This window comes from Parambassis ranga, chromosome 3, assembly GCF_900634625.1.
Source record: "Parambassis ranga chromosome 3, fParRan2.1, whole genome shotgun sequence".
Classification (NCBI taxonomy): domain Eukaryota; kingdom Metazoa; phylum Chordata; class Actinopteri; family Ambassidae; genus Parambassis; species Parambassis ranga.
This window is the reverse complement of record NC_041024.1, coordinates 5404027-5428263: the sequence shown is the minus strand read 5'-3', so window position 1 is coordinate 5428263 and position 24237 is coordinate 5404027. Positions and strand designations below refer to the sequence as shown.

The 24237-nt window shown below is 43.0% G+C and overlaps 1 protein-coding gene across 5 annotated transcripts in view; it reads left to right on the top strand.

Annotated features, from left to right (window-relative positions):
* The window catches only part of neo1a (neogenin 1a), a 126717-nt gene that overhangs the window by 32755 nt on the left and 69725 nt on the right, over positions 1-24237 (top strand). For all 5 annotated transcript variants that reach the window (XM_028401576.1, XM_028401575.1, XM_028401574.1 and 2 more), the window contains exon 2: positions 13800-14123. In XM_028401576.1, coding sequence (XP_028257377.1) covers positions 13800-14123 — 324 coding nt within the window. The remainder of the gene's footprint in view (positions 1-13799; positions 14124-24237) is intronic.

Below are 24237 nucleotides of genomic sequence, written 5' to 3'. Positions count from 1 at the left end.
TCACTAGCTGGGCCCCCAGGGTGTGGACACATGGTCCCGGACTCTCTTGTCTCTGTCTTTTGTCTTCCTGCTGACACGACAAGCTGTACACTTCTAAGAAATCTTTTGAACCTTTTCATAAAAGGCTTTCACCTTTGATTGGCTTTTCTTGACCGAATACAAAGATAAATGCTGGAAGGGTAAAGCTGAGGTGATGTCAGACATGAATATAGGGACACCTGTGGGTAATTTGGACATTAAAGGGTATACCAAGCCAGAGAAGAGGGTAATTTTCTTAATCATAGCCAATTGGAGGGGACAGCTTGCTGCTTCTTACTACATGTTCAGATTTGAGCCAATGACTATTACCTATATCTTGGCTATAGATGGACGGCCCTCGCTGGCCAGGCAGGGTCCCCCTTAATATGATTAAGACGGATTATGGCGTTGTCTGCACATCAAAAGAGCCAGGACCAATTATCACCCCTGCCTTTCAACAGGACAGCCGTTCCTCCTCCCTCCCCACAACCATAGAAAGAAAGGGCGAAAACAGAGCCCAGGCTCTCGTAACACTCCAGAAGCCCCGCGCTAATGGAAGGATTCATCATTCATTCAGGCCTTTCATGTGTACAGTATTAAGCAGTGATGGTGCACAGTTGCCTCTGCTGCCTAAAATAGATTGAGCGTCAGAGCTAATTATCCTGGTCCCAGAGGCGTGTACAAACAGGTTCGTATGACAGAAATTGTGTTCTAAGGCACTCGGAAAGAGTGGGAAACTGAAAACAAGCCTTCAGGAGGTGTTTTTGTGAGTATTTGTTGGTTCATTTTTAACAGGTTTTTGTAATAGATTTTGTGTGCAGGGTAACAGCACGACAGCTTTGCTTCGTTTTGCTTATGCACCCATTACCATAATCCCCCGTCAGAACGGGCCCTCCATTACCCCTTTGTGCTGTCTGTGCTCATGACAGGAAATCAAATGGATGTGGATAAAAGTAGTCCCCGTGCCCCCACCCTCCCCATCTTACAACACTTACACACAACACACACCATGCTTTGCTAAATGACTCTCATAGTTTCACTTTTCTCTAAAGTGCTGGAGCCTGAGCGCCTCAACAAAGGTGCCCTCTGGATCCCTACCACCCATCAAAGACAGCCCGGGAGTCAACCCAGAGTCCTGTCAGGAGTCAAATGAAGCCATTAAAACCCCCCGTTTCCACTGGCCTGACATTCACTTCTTTCTTTGTGTGCAGCATGGAGCTCCTGTCTGCTCAGGGAAGACGAGGCGGAACTCTTATCACAGCTCAACAACCTGTTTTCAAATATCAGTAATGCTCGTTTTCGTTGTAATAATTGTGTTCCTTCGTCTCACTGTTACACAGATATCAAAAGCTGTTTGTTTCTCGTCAGCAGAAGACAGTTACAGAAGACAGTCAGTCGAACTTTATAGCATTTTATGGGAGATCCTGAGCGACTGTAGCCACTAGCCACACACATGTGGAATCGGTGGCTGCTCCTGAGCGTCTTTTAATTTCTTCCTAAAACACAGCCCTGAAGCAGTGTGTGTCTTTTGTACAATACAAACCAGCAGCACAGAATGGAGCTGTTACCTGCCTATGAAGATAATTATGCTCTATGTTGTGAGCTAATTCCAATGGCTCAGACCGCTCCTTGTATCGCTGCACCACAGCTGCTCCCAGCATGTGCTCTTCCAGCTTTCCTGCAGTGCTTAGTTTAATCACAGAACCTTAGCAAACCTTAATCTGCTCTGTTGCATGGCCCATGTGGAATTATGCCGGCATTGTTTTTGCATACAGGACACATATATCTATATTAAGTGGTGGATATCCACAGTAACCATGTCAACACAGTGGACATCACTGTGGGCGATCAGTAGGTGAACACTCAGTCACATTCCCCACCAGCATGTAAACAAGGGCTGAAGTGGCTTCTGTGCACTATATACTACCACCCTGCCTTTTGGCTAACCTGCAGCATGCCAGGCCAACATTAATAATTTAGCCAAACATCCAGGCGCGATGGAGCAGACAGGGGAACCCAGTGAGAAGCACTCTGGTTGAGAGAACTTATTAAATATGAAAACTATTTACTATGTACTAATAGTATTTTTGTTTTCCTAGAGCTTACGGTCTAGTTCTGCCGCTCTGCTTTTCCTAGTGAGTGCAGAAAGTAAATTGTTTGATTAGGACTACAGTCTGGATGAAGTGACTGTTATTACTGTGTCCCATCGCCTACAAATTAACCTTACCCTGAATGTAACACTATTACAGTCCCAATTAATATGTTTTTGATGTAGTTTGCTGTTCATTTGTAGGTGTTGCTGCTGCTAATGACTCACAAATGTGTCCCTGCAGATGTGTTTTTTTTAGTTAACCTCCGCCGGCAAGCATGCACACCAAGCAGACTGGCTGCAGCAGCTACTTGTGTATTTATACATTCATGGGGTGCTGCTGTGTGCTTTGTGGAAAAGCACACAGTCACACACTCTTACAGGGGCCTTATTCTTGTGTGGAGGATTAGATGGGTTCAGGGCCAGAGAGCGCCCCTCTGGTTGCAGCTACCGCACTGTGGTGTTTGGGTGGGTTGGTGCATGCGTGTGTGTGTCAAAACCCCCAGGGGGAAAGACTGGTGTGCTGCACACACACACACAAATCATTACTGCTCATCACTTGCTGCCACTCAGACACTTATTTACTCAGCAGCTTGTCTTGGCAGAGATATGCGGACACACACACAACACACACTTACAGAAATATACCTCATTATACATTAGGATTGCAAGGAGGCAAATCAATTGAGAGTTGTTTTCAGAGCACTGTGTTGTAGTTTGGGTGTCAATACTTCAAGCTCAATACACATAATTTATCACTGATTGCCAATCAAGTGGTAATAGTGCAGTTTTCATCTGGTGGAGGACTCAAACGGGCCTCAGTATGACAGAAGAGTGTTGCTTCAGGGATACGCCGGCCCCTATCTAACACCTCGGCGGTAAATAATTTATGACCGCTACACCAAACGCACTATATGTAGCATATTAAATACATAATCCCCTCATGTTTTATTGATGTTCCTTTGATACCAGTCCTTCTGATAAGATTGACAAGAGAACTTAATATGTAGGCCAGTAAGCAGATTTGGCTGCCACATTTGAGCCAGTAGTTATGAATCTTCACTCTAGCCCTTGCTGTTAGTCATACCATTTGCTTCATAAGTGAGGACTTGTGTGTGGGGAGGTGGGGGGGTAATGTAGACCAGATTGCTCGGGAAGAGATTAGGGCTTGCTTGTGATATACTGTAAACACTTGCACACAAGCTGGTTCTGCTCAGTGGCTGACTGTTTACACACCTTGGCTGGCAGATAAGAAGGAATTTCAGCTGCGCTCTGATCAAATCTGCCACAGGACATGTCTGCGTCGAGCACTCGTGGTCTCTGCTTCCTGTGTTTTTATTGTGAGAGGGGTGAGGTGAAGGGAGGGACGGGGGGGGGTTCCGTTTGATGGGTTAAATCTCCTGCTTTGTGGGCTGCTAGTACACGTATGTGTGTGATCACATCACATAATAGAGCCCAGATACAGTCCTTCTGTGGGCAGGAAATGGGATTTATCTATCTAACTCGATGACTGAGACGCACTAGCCGCTGCACAGATAGGATGCTTTTGTGAGTTGAGTGCTGCCAAATTGATTATGATTATTTGGTGTAATTACTGCAGAGAAATGAGCCACCATTAAGGAAAAATCTGTAAACACAAACAAACTTATTAATATAAAGTCATTTTGTGACATGTGACACTGCTCCCTTTCACGTGGCGTTTTAGAGCTAATGCCGCCCTGACGCCCACTGTCAATTTCATGCTGTAGTTGGTTGACTGTCCCTTTCACACAGCGGTCCATTTCAACAACAATGCCCCATCTTCCAACCTTATACATGTAGTGGTGAGATGCTGTGATGCTACCAGTCCTCCCTGTACCTAATATTTGTAAAAGGATTGGTGTTTACTTCCAGATTTAATGTCACGCTAGTAGGAAATATCTTGGTCTGACCTCCAGAACTTCATTTGTTGCAAGAAACACAGTGACACTTTTCTCATTCAGTATCATGTCATCATAGTCGTGTCCAAGAATGAACACCATATATTGTGTACTGTGATGTTGGACAGTGAGAAATGATTCCTATTGAGACTGCTGGGACACAAGGCTCTTTTTCATTCAGCTCTTATCTAAGCCAGACTGACTGAGGCCACACAGCCATAATTCTTTTTGTAAACAAATGAGAAGATCCCCCCCCCCCTCCTCACTCTTTCTCCTCTCTCTTTCTCCTCTCTCTGAGATGTTCACACAAATACACAGTGACTGACATTCACCTTGCTGTGTCCTGTGGAAATACTTTTCCTGATGTCTTGACTGCACAACAAAAAAATCCATTAGTCTGTCTTGTTGCCACATCACTGCGCCTCTTCCTCACCTGCAATATGATCCACATTAGCATCGGCAACAGCCTGGGAAGCTCCTGTTGTCCGAGCAGACGGGACTGAGAGCAGAGATAAGCTCGGTCTGTAATGAGTGTTCAGCCTCTGCTGGGCAGGACAAAGAAACAACAGCCCCTCAGTGCTGTTGCAACACAGGTCACATGCATGAATTATTGAGAAACTCACACTCTGTGACCAGGAATGCAGTGTTTGTTGGGATGTGTGGTGATGCGACTCTTTGTTTATGGGTCCTATTTATGTTATATTTCAAAAATGCCACCAGCGCCACAACAACCTGTAAGCTCTGTTGTTGTAGTTTCACCCTTGGAGACTGATACAAGCCTCTTACCCAACAGTGAAGAGAAAAGCTGGTTACACTGAACAAAGGTGCAAACAAAGAAGTGTTATGGTTAATCAGAACAAGGCAAGTTGTAGGAAAATCCTTCTGGTTTCCTTGTTGTGCACAGGAAGCATTAGTAAAGTCTGATGACGGGCGATCAAGTCAAGACAGGCAAGGTCTTCCATACTGAATGGGGACAAATATGTCTTTGAGATTTTTTGTGCCTTGTTGAAACAAACAGAAGTTATCATCTAAACACTCACATGGTCCACAGCTGATCTTACACTGGTATATCAGAATATTGACTCACAATCAGAATTACCATGATTACTAAAAACAGCTACAGTACACTGAATTGGACACATGGTGTCTATTTACTTCTGGTCACATAGTGCAAGTTAAAGTCTGGTCCGTTGCTTAGTTTTTCTCAGAGTTTATTACATACAGTAATACATGCAGTCTTCATACAGCACCAGGATCCATATGTCTGAAAGCGGGAGAGTGCCTTTACTTAAGGAATCACAGTGTCACTATTTATCTGAGCTTCATCGCAGTTGTCAGGAAAAGTCTGACCCGTTTTCTGATCTCAGAAACATTTTTTTTTTTTACACTCAGATTTTTTCATTTCACAGTTTCGCAGCAGGAAATGTGAAGTATGGATGCTCCCAAAACATATTTATTTGCATATAGAGCAGTCACTTCAGACACATGTGGAGAAGTGGTGGTACTTGTAAACGGATCTCCAAGACGACCAAGAAGCATGTTAATGGCAGCGACAGACAGACAGGCAGACAGACAGACAGACAGACAGACAGACAGACAGACAGACAGGCAGACAGACAGACAGACAGACAGACAGACAGACAGACAGACAGGTTGTTTCCAAACACATTTGCGAATTGTCCACTTTTGTGTTTGGACAGAGATATGTTAGAGATATATTTTAGAGATATTCCAGGTCCAATAAAGAAAGACATGTGGTCTGACCAGCACATTGTATGTTGGCAGGACAGAAGTGGGGGTGATGCCAACAAACGCTGCTGTTAGACATGAAGTGCTTCCTTTTTAGGGGGGAAAAAAAGATGCTTTAAACTCAAACTTCAAAGGGAGCTTTTGCTATCACGACAGTAATAATATCTAAGAGACCTTTTATGCCTTATGCAGCCGCTTCATTTTGTAATCTAAGTATGCCCCTGGTGCAAACACTTAACCCCTGTAACCACACTTAACTCCTCCTTTATTACTGCACTGTTTTCAGATAGCATTCCCTTCTGAGCCTCTGCTTCTTCAACTTGTCCGGAGTTATTTTAGGGTTTTTTTTTTTTTTTTTTTGGAGGGTTAGCATCCGGTTTCAAGTAAAATAGTAATTGAGCCTCCCTCCCAGTGTTGGCTTGAAGGCTTTGATCTCTCCCATACTCCAGTGTTAAATGGTTTCCTTCAAATTGCTGTGAACACGCAGCAACTGGCTTCTCTTTTATCAGCAGCCCGCTAACAGCACCTCCTCGCCAAGCGCTTTGAAGCCACAAACAACTCACTCTGAAAAGAACAAAAAAAAGAGCAAAGGATGGGAAGCCCTGCTTATATGCACAGCTTACATACAGTGTGTGTGTGTGTGTTTTTGAAGAATAAACACTAGAAGGACAGAGGAAAAAAAACTTACCAAGCTTACCAAAATGTGAGGGAAATAATTCATTGATTTTCATGTATATGAGGATAATTGGCCGGTGTAATAGTCTGTAATTGGTCACTGGGAATTTGAAAGTGGGCGACTGTGACTCAGCTCTCTTGTAATTAGCAGATTTCGCATGCTGATGCTTATCTTTACGGGGGGAGAAATTGAGATGGTTTGAAATGTTTTTGTGTCTGGGGCTGGTAATTGGCATCAGGCTTATCAGAGGCAGATTGGCCACACTTGACCGCTCAAAGAAGCCAGAACCAAAGACTGTGATCAAATGAATTGCTGGATGTGACCTCTGGCAAACTTGTCCGGTGTGCACTGCACTTTTATCTCCAACTCTTTATACCAAATGCTGCCTACAAGCCTGTGTGTGTGTGCATGAGAGAGGGAGACAGAGGGAGAAAAAATGTACTGTAAGCAACCCCTTTAATTCCCTACTCTTGTGATGACAACAGTCAAGGACGAAATAGGCAAAGACCCAGACTTTGAAATACAATGCTGATAAATTGCTGGGTGTTTGACTGTGCAAGGCATACAGGATTATATTGATTTTCTTTCCTCTGTGTGCGTGTGTGTGTGTATATATATTTGTGTGAGGGAGTGTGATAGCCGAAAAGGAAAAACCAGGGGCAAGAGAAGGCAATATTGTGTTTCATTAAAAAATCTATAGGATATCTCATTACAGCCTGATGATTTTCTTTAGTATCAGGGTTAGTGGGGATGAGGCGGAGCTGCTGGGTGGCAAGACGAATGTGCTTTCCTGTCTCGGATGACTATCTCATCTGTTGTTGTTCATAGAGGGGAAAAAAAGGAACTGGGTTCAGTCTGACCAGTATGTTGGCTACATCCTCGGCTCTGGTTTTACAACCTTATCAGATAATTCACATGGCCGAGTAGACCAAAAACTTCTGAAACTAGATCTAAAGCAGGTTCAGGTTTGTTTGAATGATGCTGAGATAGGTTTTGGGTTCAAAAGATGATCGCACAGATTCAAACTGTAAGTGGTCTTGCTTAAAGCCTGGCAGTGTTTAAAGTGTGGAGTTTTTCTCAGCACCTATTAGTTTGTCTCAGAGTTTCGTTTTAAAGAGCATGTTACTTTAAAAAGAGCAGATAATGGCATCTGCTGCCAAAGTGAGATTTTTAGCGGACTTTCAGAAAAGGTTAGCCCAATTCTCAGATACTGACATTAAGTGATGGCTTTAACCTTTAGTCCAGCTGCTCGGTGGGTATCCGTCTAGTCCGAGTAACATGCTGTTTCTTGCTATTTTGCTTTCCAATTATTCTCTGTGTGGCGGTGTTTTTGACGTCCCTCTTAACTATACGCTCTAAACCAGCTCCGCTGTGTTGCTGTCGTCTCAGTGGGCCAATCCTTCATCTCAGAGCCCACGGGGAGGTTGATAAGAGGGGGAATTCAAGCCTTAATCAGTGCTGGTTAATTATCACAACCAGATGAGGTGAGAAAGGATTTCCCCCTGTATACCCAGTCCCTCCTGGATCTGTCTCCCCCATCGAATACACACAAACATGTCTGGTGGAATCTCCGTCTTGAATTCCATTCAAGTGGTATCTTCCCCTGTTAAATACTCATCATCATTTAGTCTATGATGAGTTTGATTATTTGAAATGTTTTGTTGGCCTTGACTTTGTTACGTGTTGCAGATTAATAATTTGGTTACTAGGGTGTCAGTTTAATAAGGAGTTGTTGGCACAGGTACCTTGCACGAAGACAAACATCCAAATGAATTGTTGTGTACTGATGAAAAATGGATGATGAGATCTGGGCCAGTGATGTTTCACTTAAACTTCTAACTCAGTTATTCCATATAATCCATAAGGCTGACTCACCACAAAGTGATGCCTTCAAGTCCTTGGTGCAATCATAGGATATAATCAAAGCCTGTAAAAACTTCTTGGACTGGTGTGATAAGGGATCTTCAGTGTGAGGATGTCTCCAAGGTGGTCTTGGTCTCTCACTACTAAACAGGAAGTAGGGGTCAGTGTGTGTGGCTTGTGTGGGATTAGGTCTTCATTATGTACTGTTATTCCCTGGCACCATTTATTAAATGCAGTGCAGAGTGCACAAAGCCAGAATAATAATAAAAAAAATAATAATAAAGATCCCCCAGTCAGTATCTGCACATTGGACACGGTGTGTGATGTTTTGCCAGAGTCTTGCACTGAAAGCATTTGCTAATCCTATTAACCAGTGAATCATTTGAGCAGGATCTGTTTCTCCATCTGATTAAAAGGAGACAGACATTTATGGTAGAATAACATTTTCAGCGGCGCAGCTGAAGCCGATGTCGCTGCAGTGACCCGGCTCTGCCGGCGACCCTGTCATGTTGTCTCCGGGCCTCCAGAGTTTTACAATAGCAGCGAGGCACACAGGATGACAGAGGACTGTGAGCTGAAAAAATTGGATCCTTTTCCTCTTTTAATCTGCCAGTTGAGTGGGTGCCAGCACAGGACAGCCAGTGTGCGCTCGGCGCCCCAATCATTTTGTCCATCCCTTTATGGGTTGGCCTCAACCTCTCATTTCATCAACTGCTGCGGGAAACGCTGAGAGCACCAGAATCAGCGGGTTGTGGTATCCCTGATCATAGCTACCTCCCTCAGCCCTGTCAAGCACTGCACAGCGTTTGAGCAGCAATAGTAGCTCTGACAAAGTTCTGTTACAAACGGCACCATTCAGCCTCTCTCTCTCTTTCTTTAGCCAAAGAAATTTGCTTTTAATTATTATCCCTGTGTGCAGGGATTTTGTTATTTCTCAGAAGCATCTCATTTTCTACGATTAATGTCCTTCATAGCAATGAAAACACTAATCTGTCTTAATTTAATCTGTGCCTTCTCCTTTCTTTTTTTTCAACTTCTGAAGAAATGTCTCCACTTAAATCTCCACAATTCAAGTGCCCAAATGTCATTTTAAACAAAACGAAGGAAGGAAGCTAGCTGCCTCAGCTTGCAGCCACTCTAACAGAGTCCTTGAGGGAACCTTTGTTCTTGTCCTTTCGATTGAAAAAAGGACACCTTTTTACTTTTTTTCCACTTTAAATAGATATAATACGTCAAATATAACAAGTTAGCTGCTGTTTCTTCTCCTGTGCTATTAAAAGGTGCCTGGTCCTTCCACGCTGGGTCTCAAGATCATTGTTATTTCCCTGAGGTGTTTCATGGTGACAGATGGGCTTTAGAGAGGAGTTTGGAAAGAAGCGGAGGATGAAAGATTCTGCAGAAAATGAGAGGTGCAGACGGGAGGTGGGGGGGTTGGAGGTAGGGATGAGACGACCATTTCCATTAGTATCATTAAAGCAACACTGATGCTGAGGGTGTAAGGACAAACAGCAGAGAGATGGAAATAGCAGCGAAGCAGTAGCTTGCTGAATGAAGTGCTCACTTTCATTAGAAACTGCCTTCCCGTCGTCTCTATCTATACCTGTGAGGAAATCTTCCATTCATGCTTGATGTGGCATTAATGATTTTGTACTCACGGCTTGTTGTTTTCTTCTGAAAGCCTTGCAGCTAAAAAGATCACTGGTGCATCATGAAACAGGAACACACAGAAAGAGTGTGAACATTTCGTACATAATAATAAAAAAAAAATCTGCATCACTCTTTATTAATGTAGATTCCACCTTTTTGCAAATTCCACCCAAGTGTGTTTACTTTTGATGTCTAGGATTTCCTTGTCTTGACGTCCAAGCCACAGAAGGGCCTCTGTTGTTGAAAATGTGACTGGTTTTTGAGAGTGGTCTGCTCTGTCTCAAGAGTGGCTCAATAAGGCAGGTAGTCAATATGGCTGCTCTCAGGCAGCAGGTCAATGAGGGGAGGAGGTTTCCTGCTGAGCCAAGGGCAGAATGGGAGAGAACAGGGGGTCTTTGTGTGGAGAGCAGACCCTCTGCCTCTACTCTTTACCGCCTTTGCAGGGATATTACACCTAATGTGGAGAGGCTAACTTTGTAAACTACTGTAGTTTAACTTTATCCTGGAAATTGATCTATGCTGTTGAATCAGTTCCCCAAACCCCTCAAGTGAAGAGATCTTGAAAGTCATGGATTCGCAAAACTCAGCTCAAGATGGGAAATCCAGCTCCGTCTCCACATCTCCTTTCTGTCTCCCTCATCTGACAGAGAGCGAGGCAGGGCACCATCTAAAGCTGGGCTCCCAAACCTTTTATGACTGCAGAGAAAAGTGGATTTGGGACAGAGGTAACAGCCCATACTTATCAAGCAGACAACCTCATTTTCTAGCCCCTTGCTCTCTGCTCCCTCATTCTCTCTGGGTGCGCGGCGCGGTGGTTCCTATTTTTCAAACACAAACGGGGGCTCCCACACCGGTGGGCCTGAATAGATTAGAGTTCTCACACTGTAATGTGCTTTCTGACACCCCGTTCCCTCTTTGACTCCACAGCTACATTGTTAAAAGCCTGCAGTGTTTCGTTGCTAATAAATTCTGGCATAAAAACACAGTATGTTCTCCACTGCAGCTGTTTAAAGGAAAACATGTTTTTTTTTGTGTGTGTGTTACTTTGTACAGATGTCACCTGGCCTTTTGTATTGGTGATGAATACACTACAAGATGAAAACATTCACCTCACCTATGTCTTTTCATTATGTTCACATTCAGCAAGGTTTGGTTAGATGCACTTTGATGTATGGGAACATAAGCTGTGCGGAAGTTTCTGGCAATGAATACATCAATAGAATGCAGCTTTGTTCTGCAGGTTTTCATTCCAGTTTTTTTTTCCCAGGCCTCAAACTTTCAACCTTGTTAGTTGCCAAAAGTAAACTTTTCTTTAGCTTAGACATAAAAGTTGCAGCCTGTCCCTCAGTCTGTTTGTAATGAGCTTGTATTCATCCAGTTCGACATTCTTGCTTCCTGCTGAGAAGCTGGCCTCATTTGACTCATTTGCTCTGCTTTCTTATCTTTCTCGCTCCGTTGCAGGAAATGCTGTTGGCTTGTTGAGGGTTTGTGACGCACGTGGTCAGCCAGTGTCCGGTTGCCTGTTACCATTTCTGATCCCAGTTTTTGCAGTATGTTGTTCATCAGTGGTACTAGTTGAACCCCTGTCAGTAGGACTGCTGCTGTCTGCTGGGAGTTATTTCACTTCACAGCAGCAGATGTTGTTTTTTCTTGTGTGTTCAGGTGCAACTTTTTGACCCACATCACCACTGCTCTCTGCTGCTTGCTTGGTGACAGTTTTGTGTGACATTCTGTTGTGAGTCCTGCATTGATTACACCACACCAGCCCCCCTTCCTGTCCTGTGTTATTAGACTTTGAACTTTGGCCTCTGCCAGCTGCATCATTGTTTTTCTGGTGTGTGTTTATCTTGTATGTGCAGGTATTAATTGTGTTGTTTTGTTGTTTTTTTTTGTGAGAAATGATTCCTCTGACTGTCATGTTGATTTTTTATTTTTTGTTTGCCTGCCATAAACCTCTCAGCCCCGACTCATCCCTGTCTCCAGTCTGATTTTATTCCCCTGCCTTACTCTGCTGACATGAGATGTTGTGTCTGCAGCTAAAAGCAGATGGTTCACAATTTTGTCTGACAGTAGAGGTGAAGCTAAGCCCTTTCCTACTGTTTCTGTGACGGTGATAAAAAGGCTGCTGAAGGCAGTTTTCTCCTCAGATAGAGAGTGGCTGAAGATGATATTTTGACTGGAAAAAAGCCAAAATCTGGGCCTGGAAGCTCTGCCCAGCCCACACACCCACTGTTCCAGCAGTGTAAAGCAGAAATGATGAAGCATGCCATGGTGCCTGTGGTCTGCAGGAGTGCTGAATTCTCCCTCTCTGCTACTCCACTAGTCTCTGTCCATCTGTCATGTACACCATCAGTGAAATACATTTGCTGGCGTTGTCACATTCTGCCCAATCTGTGCACAGGGCTCCTTATGAATTTATTGATTTCCTGAAATCAGCTGCTTACTTTGGGCTAATTTAGAGCCACTCATTTAGCTACTAAGAGTGGAAATACTTTGGGCTGGCTGAGGATGGAGCATATTTTATTCCTTACTGCTGTGTGAATTCCACTTTTGGCCAAAAGGATTTTTACATCTAGTAAGTTTGGTGTCCTGAAATAGTGTTTTACTTGTCTGTAGCTGCAAATTACTTGCAGTTAAAGGCCTCTACATTAGCCATATAGATGGATGTAAGTTGGCAGCCATGTTTTTGTTTCCATCACGTGATTTTTCTTTAAACAATCTGCCCCCTAATTCAGCCAACACTTAACATTTTCTCCTTTTTACTATTCAAGTCTTTCCTATCAGAGATTTTAGTGTAAACACGATTGCACAGCTTTGTTGGACTGCTGTGTTGCATGTATCTCTTTAACAAGAAAGTGAACATTTTCTATCCAATTCAGTCGCTTTCTTCAGCTGTAATTGTTTGCGCTTAGGGGAACTGAGTGTGCCGAGGACAGGCAGCCGCTTTGCCACCGTAATGGACCATACATTACATTGCTCCTCTCTTTGGATCTCACACTAGGGGACTCTGTGCCACTAGGTAGAGAAATTACCTCCCAGTAGTTAAATAGCTGAACCATTGACATGGCGGCTCTTTTTCACTCTCTCATTTTCCATCTTCCTCCCTTTCTGCTTTCCTTCTCCCCTGGAGACGTGCCATTTCCTTAGAAGAGAGCAGGCATATTTTTAACCGCGTTTAACACTCACTTCTATCACTCTGTTCACTGCATTATTTAAATATCTTCATACCGCCTTTATAATTATTTTTCCAGCCCTAACCCCCCCATCCCTGCAGAACTGATAATTGGTGTTATTTATCTAAACAATACCACTATGTGACTCTTAGGGTGGGAGAGCTTGAATAATGGATGAGGACAAATGCAAAGCAATTGCACTTACTCTGACTTTGGCACTATCCATGTCGATGCGACGTTAGCATTTATGCTGGAGGATAGGAAATGGCAACCACGTTCCAAAGTGTTTACTCCTCCTCTGCACTCTGTACTTACAATAAAGCAAGACGTGATATTAACTTGCCAGGGAGGCTAGACTGGTTTAAATTTGTCAGTTCCTCTTGCCCAATTCCAGCGGGGTTTGTGGTTTCATAATAAAAAGCCTCTTGGAGTCTCTGGGACAGACCCGGGCACATTGGCTGAAAAGATAGCATGAACGAAAAGATGTTTTGCTTCAGAAAACATTTCTGTGAGTGGGCACTTAAATCCTGCAGCATTCTTTCATTTTTAGTGTGTTTAAAAGATGCCATATGATGTCTTACAAGATGGGATTTGCCGTCTCTAAAAAGCCAAGTCTGTAGTCCCATGAAGAAGTTTCATAAGATCTCTCCTCTGTTACCCTTTAGGTTCAGCAGCGCACCCCTTCAGCCCCTTCTGGTTCACTGTGGAGCCCCAAGACACACTGGCCATCCGGGGCAACTCCGCACTGCTCAACTGCTCGGCGTACAGCGACGCGACCACACCGGCACGCATCGAGTGGAAGAAAGACGGCACCTTCATGAGCCTGGTTTCGGACGAGAGGCGGAACATACTTCCTGATGGCTCGCTGTTCTTCAACCATGTAGTCCACTCGAAGCACAATAAACCAGATGAGGGCACCTACCAGTGTGTCGTTACCATCGACAACCTAGGATCCATCTCCAGCCGCACAGCACGCCTTTCGGTAGCAGGTAAGCACTGATTCATCGACACAATCTTCACAAACACTTGATAAATGAGCTCTCTTTAGCCATTTTTACACTGTCTGTCCTCCTGATCCTTGCATGTGAACAGAGCATGTGATCATCTATAGACTTCACAGCCAGTGTACGCTGGGCAGCCTCTATCCATGTTCAGACCTACTTCTCTACACATTGTCAGGAGTTTATATGTAAAAGCAACTTTTGTTATGTCCTGCCAGTCCTACCTGCTCAGCTATGAATGTACATCCACATAACATTTACAGGTCTGATCGTTCTGTTATTGTGCACTGCCCTTCAATTGCTCAGCCATTTGTACTTTCATTTCTATAAATTCCTTCACCTTGCTGGAGCCTGAATGCCTTTCCCTACTAGATAAATACTTGTAAAATGGTCAGTTTTTTTTCCCATTACTACTCCTACAATGTGACCTTGTTCAGCTTGGGAACAGCAAGTGACGTGGGATTATTAGGTGTTTTGAGTCGAGTCATGCCCTGAAATTCAATTTGCAGCTGGAAGAGCCAGAGAATGCATTTACTGTGAGCTCTCTGCTCCGCCATGCTCTGCCAGATTTTAAGACGCTCAAGAGGGGCCTCTTGTTGACAATGGGATAGTACAGTATAAGCCTCTCGGATACTGTGAGTGCTTGTGTGATGTTACAGTCTGACTGTGATTCTGTTTCTTTTCATAGGCTTTAGAATTGCAATCTAATGAGGCAGTAAGGTACCAGAGGGGAGGTTATAAGGAGTTTTCCTTCCTCACTAACAGAGCTCTGTTCTCTAACTGCATGTAGAACAAGATGTATCAGATACCATGTATTCTGACAAAGCACACAATAATGGCTAATCAAAGGTGTTAAAGGTACCTTGTGGAGTTCTCTTGTAAATAAATTGACAATGTTTTTGTGTTCATTGTTACCCGCCAAAACACAGTAAAAAGTCCTGCACCGCTTCATGGAAATGTTTCCTTGGTGTCTCTGACCTGCACCATCTTGGCTGAATCCTAAATTTCTGCTTACATCAGCATATGTAACCCAGATTTGTATGGACCTAGAAACCTGGGCAGACAACCTGGTAGCTGTGACAGCCTCAAAAAAAAGTGGTTGTCCTACATTGTTTAGTACTGTACATCTAGGTATGCCACCAATCAGTTTTTTCCTAATAATGATACTGATTCCTGTGCTTTTCATATAGGCCGATCACACCGTGATCTGTGAAACTTGTAGAATTAATAGTAAAAGTGTGAAATACCTCCATGCAGCTGACTCTTTGCCTGTCCTGTCTGATGTAGCACATGTTGCGTAGCATAGAAGAGAGCAGATCGGCCACATGGATACCTGTCCATACCTGTGATTACGGACATGCAGTCTTCCTCTGGTTTGGTGAAACTTGTCTGTAGTGTACCATTCAGATGATAAGAGTTAAAGTATAGATTTGTCATTTGTAGGACCACAGAGATGGATTTTTAGAGGTACAGCCGTCACAATATGTCGAGTAAATGCCGGGTAGAGCTAATATCTCCGTCCTGCATTGACATATAAAGCAAAGACATTCCCGTTCTGCTATCAGACAGCCTCACAGTCTGTGGGATCTCACTGGGTCAGCCATGATGGGATGTTAGACTCAATCAATCTCTATTTGAAAAGTGGAACAGGTGAAATCTGTTGGCTATTAAAGGCAAACACACACACACACACACATTCGCTGACTCACTTTTCACATGGAAATTCATACACTTAAAAGCTTCAACCATTGTACACACACACACAAGAATAGAATGCGTTTATGGTTGTATTTACACACACGCACACGTACACACCGTGATGTATTTTCCAGCTGGCTGGCAGGTGGCCAATAAAAAGGTTAATTGCAGTATAGAGAGAGCAGGCCGTTAGGCCGCCATCAGACCCAGGAAAGACGGTGCAGGCAGGGGCGGAGTGGGCGTGACCTCTCCGATGTAATGACGGAATGAGTCACGGATGGCTGCTGTGGCGGGGAGCATATCTGACAAATGCCGGGGTAATATCTGGGATTGATAGCCAGGAGACGTGCTGCTCATTCTTCTCAAAGAAAGCGCCACTGCTTCCTCCCATCGCCATGGCGATACGCTCCTCATCTTCTCCTCTGTTTCCTGTTCTGTTTGGATTTTTTTTTTTACAAATATTTTTTGCAATCCCATGTTTTGATTCTAATCTGATGTTTTCTGTGTCATTGTTGCCGTTATGCTTCCAGCAGAGAGCAGCTTGTCTCAGTAGGGAATGAAATATTAATAATTGTGTATATTGAGCAACACAATCATTTTGACATTGCAATTACTATGCAGACTTGATGACATGAATATTTTATGGCTATGCTCCATGGTTGGTCAAATATTGTACAATGTACACTGCAAACCATTCTTAAAATCAGTTGTTTTGGTTGTTAAATTAATAATAATAATGATTATTTTCTTATCCTTGAACCCACAGTCGTGTGTGTGTGCAGGGCACCGTCTCTCTGCCTGTAGCTTCCTCCATGCTCTTGCTTTGTCATCCAGTCTGTCTCTGTGTGTTTTTCACAGAGTGTGTGCACAGTCAGATACTGTGGAAACACAACAGGCTCAGATGAAAGAGAAGGGGAGTGTGTTGGCCTAGTGGGGCACAATCTTATGTATTCAGTTTGAGTCCGCAAGAGAAAAAGGAGGGGAAGGAGAAGGAGGAGGAAGAGGAGGAGGAGGAGGAGGGAGGGAAATTATAGGGCAGAGAGGGAGCGAGCGGTGTACAGCGGTGATAGCCAGGACACAGAGCGAGACGCAAGTAATGAGAAATCCCATCTTAACTGTCTGCTGTTCTCCCACGCAGCCGTCGCCTCCTCCCACCGGCACGCTTTGAACTCAGCCTTCCTTAAGAATCGCTTGAGGTGAGCCCCACCTCGCTGCCGGTTAACAGGGAAACCCCTAAATGAGAAGATGAGAATTCATCTTGCACACTCTCTCTCCCCCACTGTTTAGGCAGGTTTTGTTTCCTTTCTGACCTCTCCACATGTAGATGAGGCAATTCTTGACTCACATGTGAGCTTTTCCTCTCTCCTTCCTACAGGAGTTTGTGCTATATAAAGATAACAAAAGCCACTTATCACTTTGCTTTGATATCATGCTTCACTGAAATCTCATTTCTCCCTCCCTACAGTTGTAGAAATTATAAACTGAACACCAACACTCCTCATGTGTCATGTGTGTCACCTCATATTTAAGCGTGCTCATCCTTTGATAGAGTCGGGTGCCCTTTGAAGGATTTAGGGGTGTCGGCAGATTCTTTAATCCCTTTTTTGATGTTTTTTTTTGTATCTGTTTTTGATTTTGGGGGGGGGGGGGGCCTTACACCCCCCAGAGACATGACGGCTGGAAAATGTGGAGAGGGATTATTGCGTCACTTTTGCACGTGTAGCCTTTTGTGGTGTTGTCGGAAACACTTTGTTGGACACACAGTTGATTAAGTAAGTAGGCATCTAGTTCACAGATGGTGAATAATCAAACGTCAGCTATGTTGTGACAACATTAAAAAAAAAGATGTTAGCCAAGCAGGGATAAAACATGACAATAGAGCTTATGTGTGATTTGCTGTAAATGATCTTATTTCAGTGACTCAGGTAAACAAAATGTAAATGGTGCCAGAGAATACATCTGCATATCAAAGCTCTTTGTATATTTGGATATTTGACTGTTTATTCAGCTTTTCTGGATGCAGATTTTTTTTTTAATCTTGTCAGCACATTTTTACACTGTGTGTATACTTCAGAGTGCTTTTTAAATGTACAGCTGGAACATTGTGCCTAAAAGTATTCAACATACACATAACAGATGTTGTTTTACCTCATGTTTATATATAGGCTGTAGGGTCTTAAGTTGTTGAACATTGGTCATGGTGATGTATATGAAAGGACAGTGTGTCAGAACTGGTTAGAAACAGTAGGTTTACATGCACTTAAGTAACCTGTGCACTCTGCCAGTCTGCTTTCTGACACATCATGTAAACAAAAGCGTGGGTGTATTTATTTGTTTGAATGAAATGTTTCTATTTTGGCCCTGTACAGTGTTTTTACTGCTTTTTTTTACATTTGGCACCAGCACACCAAGATGAGACGAAATCATTAGTTTTAGTGGTATTTTTTTATTCCAATATAAGAATCAATCAGCTAAATAAAGGCAGCCTTTCTGAGTCCTGAATTCGAGGTTTGGTTGAGGTCAGGTTGCAGACAGACAAGCATTTAGCTCATTTTATGGTACGCTTTCATCTAGATTGTGTCAGCAGTCATTTTTGATGGTGTTGTTTACAAAAGGTATCCAGATTAAAACACACACACACACATGCTAGACCAAGGGCAAACAAAGACTCTTATCTGCACTCCTGGTGCCGTTCCAACTCTGTGCACAGAGATACAGCCCAATCAGATGATGCCTAACCTCTCTCACACGCTCTGGAAACGGCTCACTGAGGTGCATGCGTTCATCCTACAGTGCTCATTCACTGTATCTCTTCACTGCTTTCTCTTTCACCTCTTGTCCTGCTCTCTTCATCATTTCTATCACCGTCCTGTCCTTTCTTTTTACTTTCTTTACTACCTCTCTCACTCCTCTATTTTCTCTTTATTATCCTTCCAGCCCTCTACAGCTCTACTCTTACAACACGACACACACACTCTGGCACTCACCCATTTTGCAGCTCCACAGTGGCTGCACCGAAGTCATAAAGCGCCAAAATGTACAGTAATAAATCTCCAAAATAACAAAAAAACATCCCCCTTCTTCTCAAAGGAAGTCCCAGAAAGAAATACATCAAATACGTCATTGTTTTACTTCCACAGGTTTATTGTTTGTGAGTTTGTGTGTTCATGGGTGTCTTGCCCACACAAATGTGGCTAAATGTATAAAAAGATATATTTAATATGTCTGCCCTGTTGCTAGATAAAGCCACCTGTCACTGCTGCCTGACATATTCAGGAAAACATTGCAGGAAATTTTAGTTTATTTGCATAACGGGTCCCTCTTCTCACTGCAGTGTGCACGCTCTGACAACAGAAATAATAAGATGTGTTAATAATGCACAAAATGAGGGATTATTATGAAAAACGAGATATGAATGAAAAGACCTTTAATCTGCCGAGACTAAGTAAAGTAAAGTAAGCGAGCTTTCTGGCCCACATGCTCCTGAATTATTGCTGAAATGCGCATCTTTGTTGTTATTGTTGTTGTTGCCAATTCAAACAGGAAACAGGAACTGGCCTTAGCTTTCTGTGTATATCGTTGATGTGTAAACAGAGAACCTTTGCAGGGTGAAAGACTGATAGCCTCCAAATGTAAACAGTTCAGACATTACCTTAGCCATGTCAGTGTGTGTATATGATCAGGTGCCGGCACCTCCCCCTTATGACCAATTATGTGCCGCCTTGCTGCTGAGCGCCGGGGTCGTTGCCATGACGAATGGTTCAGACCCAGAAGCAGGGGTCAGGGTCGCAGTGGTTTCCATTACCCTGATTTCCATCTGTCTCTCTGCACATGTGAGGAGGCGACAAGATGGAGCAGATGCTGTAGGTGCAGCAGACTGTTGCAGCTATGCACATAGAACATTTTGAGATGCATTTGAAAACATTCAGCTACATCTGGAACACAAGGTAATGAAAAAGAAGAAGAAGAAGCAGCTATAGAGAACTCCGAAATATGGTGTGGGATATCTTGGTTGAGGATGGAGCTGTGGGGAGAGATCCATCTACCCCCTCTCTGGAGGATGGCGGTATGAGAAAAGTGTCGACAGGGAGTCTGTTGGGCTGGAGGTAGATGACAGCCTCCATTTTACGTGTATTCACTGACTGATTAGGTCCTCTGGGTAGGTGGAGAGGCTGATGGAGACAGCCCTATCTCTACTCTCCAGACGCCTCGCTGCCTGGTGTGTGTGTGTGTGTGTGTGAAGGAATTTATACCCAATGCAATTAATTGTCTTTGTATGTTTCCAGAATTTTTTCACTATATGTGTCATCTTTCAGTGTAAAACTCTCAGAATGTAGCATTAAAAGCTTTGACACAAGCTTAGAGGATGAGGAGTGAGGAGGTGAAATGGTTTCCACATTATAGCTTACTGCTTTTTGTTTGATATAAAATGATAATAGACAGAAAAATGCTATGTTATACCCAGACTAGTTTAGAGGCAAGGCAAGCTTTATTTATATAGCACCATTCATACACAAGGCAATTCAGAGTGCTTTACATAGGATGAAATCACAGAATAAAAACATTTTAAAACATTAAATTACAAAGGAAATTAAAATCATAAAAAGAATAAAATCATAAAAAACATCAAATAAAATCAGGATAATTAAATGAGAAGAGTGCAGTCAAGAATTTAGGAGAACACTGCAGTAAACAAAAAACACAAAGAGCTTATAGAGACAACTGATGTTTACATTGTTTCAGTCAAGCTGGGACTTTGTGTCTAAGAAAATGGCACGCTTCAGTCCGATAAGAGACACAAATCCAAACCTTTAATGTAAAAATGTAGTTTTGTATTCACCATCCACCTCTCAAAACTGCTCTGCCAGCCTAGATATTCTACTACTGTGACCAAATAACCATATCTTGTTGTATTTGGGACTCACAGTCAAGTACCTGTTGTTTGACAGTTATTAGATCCAGCATGATCTGCTCAGTTTCAGTGACCACTGAGTACAATAGGTCAACAAACTGAAACTAAACACAGAAACATGAACACATTCTCTGTAAAAATGTCCTCGACAACGCCGCTTGTGTTGGACGAGGCTCCGCCAAAGGACGAAAGGTGCGATGCAGAATCTTAAATGAAGCTTTTGTGAAGCTTTCTGATGTGAAAAGGGCTTTGGAGAGGTTCCACCAGCAACTTTATCATTAGTGGACCTGCATATGTATGCATCCAGACATGCATTAATTCCCCTGTTGAATAAATTTTTGAACATGTGTAGTACAAACACATCTTCAGAGATTACTGTGATGTAGATGGAGTCTGTCGCGGCGCTGGTGCCAGCAGAGTGTTTGGGAACAAAATAAAAAAAAACGAAATGCAAATACCAGGGGACATTTTTTACACTACAATGAAGCTACATTTAGAATTTCAAATTAAAGTGTAGTGTCCAATTGAGCTCGTGCCATTTTCAGCTTGTTTCTACACTACACTGCCGCAATTACTGTGTTCTAATGAGAGTGATAATTGACTGCTGCAGTCAGCAGATGAAGATAAACTCTTTGTGCATAATGACTTCCCCAACTCATTCCTCTGTGTTTTGGAGCCCACTGCTCCCCTATTGCCCCCCCTTCCCAGTTGAACTTCAGTTCACAACTGCACATAATAGAGCATCTCCCCAGTATGTGTGAGGCACTGCTCAAGGCTTTCTTCACAACCTTTGAGATTTCCTTTAAATGCTCACATTTTTTTGCTTTGGACCTGAAGGATAGAATCGTGGCGTCTGAAAGAATTTGGCTGCTAGCATGACATGTTAATCAGCTGGAGTGTTTTTGTCTTTTTTATAGATGGCTTGCTACCATCTGTTCTAAAATATCTGCTCGTACGTGAGTAGCATCATTTTCAGATCTCATGCAATTTTTACAGCAGCTACCGTTTGTATGTGGGAATAAATCAAAGCCTCCTTAGACTGAACTTGACACACTCCCCAGATGTAACTGACATAATAAAGTAAAGTAAATGCTTAACACTAATCAAGTTGAATCAATGTAAGGACTTATCAACAAGCGTCCAAGATGGAGGAAAAACATTGATACATCAATCATGTTCGAACTAAGCACCATGTAAACAAACATCATCCACATAAATCGAACCATTAGCCAGTGATTGACAGCCACATGCACAAACAATGTAACTGGGGAGAGCCTCATTTAATGCAGTGTAAGTTTTTGCAGCCTTCAATGTGTCACTCTTCGCCCAATCTGCATAAAAAAAAGAGACTCGGCTACACTCATGAGAATTTGTTTATCCTCGCCTCCCTCATTGACATTCACTGTCCATGTGTCCTCCCTTTTCGGTGGTTCAGATAGGGACACCTACGCCGTTACGGACCAGCACGCTCATCCACATCGCCCTTTCATCTACCAATGCCCGTCCAAGTAAGCATGCATGAGGCAGTTTGGGGTTTTCATATTGAAACGTCCCCATGTTTCAAAGCTAAATTGGGTTTCTTAAAGCTTTTGAACCCTGAAAGAGAGTTGACTCTCAGTTTATTTTTTGATGGCTCCAAATGCCTCGGGGAAATCTTTTGAAATGCACCTCTGCATTCATCAGGCACACAGGACGGGCAGGAGAAGTGAGACGCAGTGAGAAAAGTTTTATTTTTCAGATTGATATGGTCCAGCCGGGCGAGAATTTTCATACTTAAGGACACTTTTCCTGACTTTTGTTACTCGTGTTTTGGCAAAATGTGTGACAAGATAATGAAAAGACATCCTTTGAAAGATGTTAGAAATATGTGCTTGCAAAGTGACATAAAGGGGATTTGGTTTTGTTGCTTTAGATGTAAATAAAATGTGTCTGAAATGCAGGTTTTACTCTTTACTACTTGGCTTGTGCTGAGGGTGCAGAAATATGGTGCGACTGTTTCATTTCATATTCTGCACTGAAAGAACTCCACGCCTTGGGCACAGATGGCATGTGCTGAAGAAACCAAAGTGTGAAGTGCTCAGTTGGTGAGCATCTTGCTTTCTTATGCTTCAGAGACTAACGGTATTTATGGACTGACGTTTTCTCTTTTTTTTTTGCACCATCTGAGCAGGTTTCTGTAAGCTCTGCAGCCTATTATGATGGCAGCAGAGAGGTGGGGCCTGCACAGAAAGAGAGGGTGCATTCAAGGTGTGAGAGGTGACACCTTGAATAGCATCTTTCTCTGCATCCACTCAGTTTATATCCTGCTCGCTCTCTCTTCCAGCTGAGTGGATTTTTCTAAAAAGCTTTTTTATGCTAAAGGAAATGGAACAATTTTCGTCAAGAATGGTGCATTTGTAACAAACAAAGCAGCTTTATGTCAGGAATGTAGACTATCCTTAATGAAAACTTCATTTGCATTTATTTTGTTGCTTTTAGACAAAAGCAGACAGTCCACACACATTCCTCACTCATAGAGTGAGGGTGTGGGATGGATGGGTGGCTCTTGGCAAGTATTCCTGGGTATTCTGCAAAGCAAAAAAAAAAAAAAAAAACTGAGAATGAATGGAGGACCGTACGTGCTCTTCATCTAGAATAAAGACTGTCAGAGCCTGTTCGGACCTGCTTGAGCGCAGACTCTGCCTTAATGTGTAAGGGGCACGACATGTGTGAGCAGGAGTGAAGTGTGAAAAAGGAGAGTGTGATAAACAAAGAAGATGGAAACCAAGGAAGTGATGTGCACTTACAATGAGTAGTTCATTTATGCAGGGAGAGTGTGAATGTGTGTGTGTGAGAGAGAGAGAGAGGATTCTTCCTTGCCTGATCTGCCCTGAACTCTGTCTGAAAGGGCCCTGTGGAAGGTGTTCTCCTCTCCTCAACGTGAAGCGGGCTTCATGGATTTTTTTGATTGATGGATACAAGCTGTAGAGGTGTTATGTTCACAGACAGTGTGGTGGGGAGGTGTTCCACTCACGTTGAGTCTGATGAGGCTTGATTGATTATTAAAAATAAAGGCTTGTGCTGTTCAAGTCAAAGCTCCCTGCTGTTAATGATGATATGTGGTAATGTGAAATTGCCTTTTGTACAATTGACTGCATTTTGCTGTATGAACGGATGCATGTGTGTATTCTTCCAAGGTCACTGAGCAGCACCTCATCTCTTGTTTATATACACACACACACAAATGGCAAAACAACAGCGAACCTTCTATTCTTCTCAATTTTTTGCTTTTATCCCTCTTCTATCTCACCGTTCAGCTTCCCTACACCTCAGTGCTGCACTTTAAGACTTAGGTATCAATCCTTTTACAGTCAGGGAACATAAAGCCAGCTCGGATTTGTCTTTGATGTTGGGGATATGTGTATTAAATCTTTCTTTAGACGAAAGGATAGCGCTTGAAAGACAGATTCACTGCCTACCAATTTGTAAATTTTTCGCAAGTGAAACTTGAGA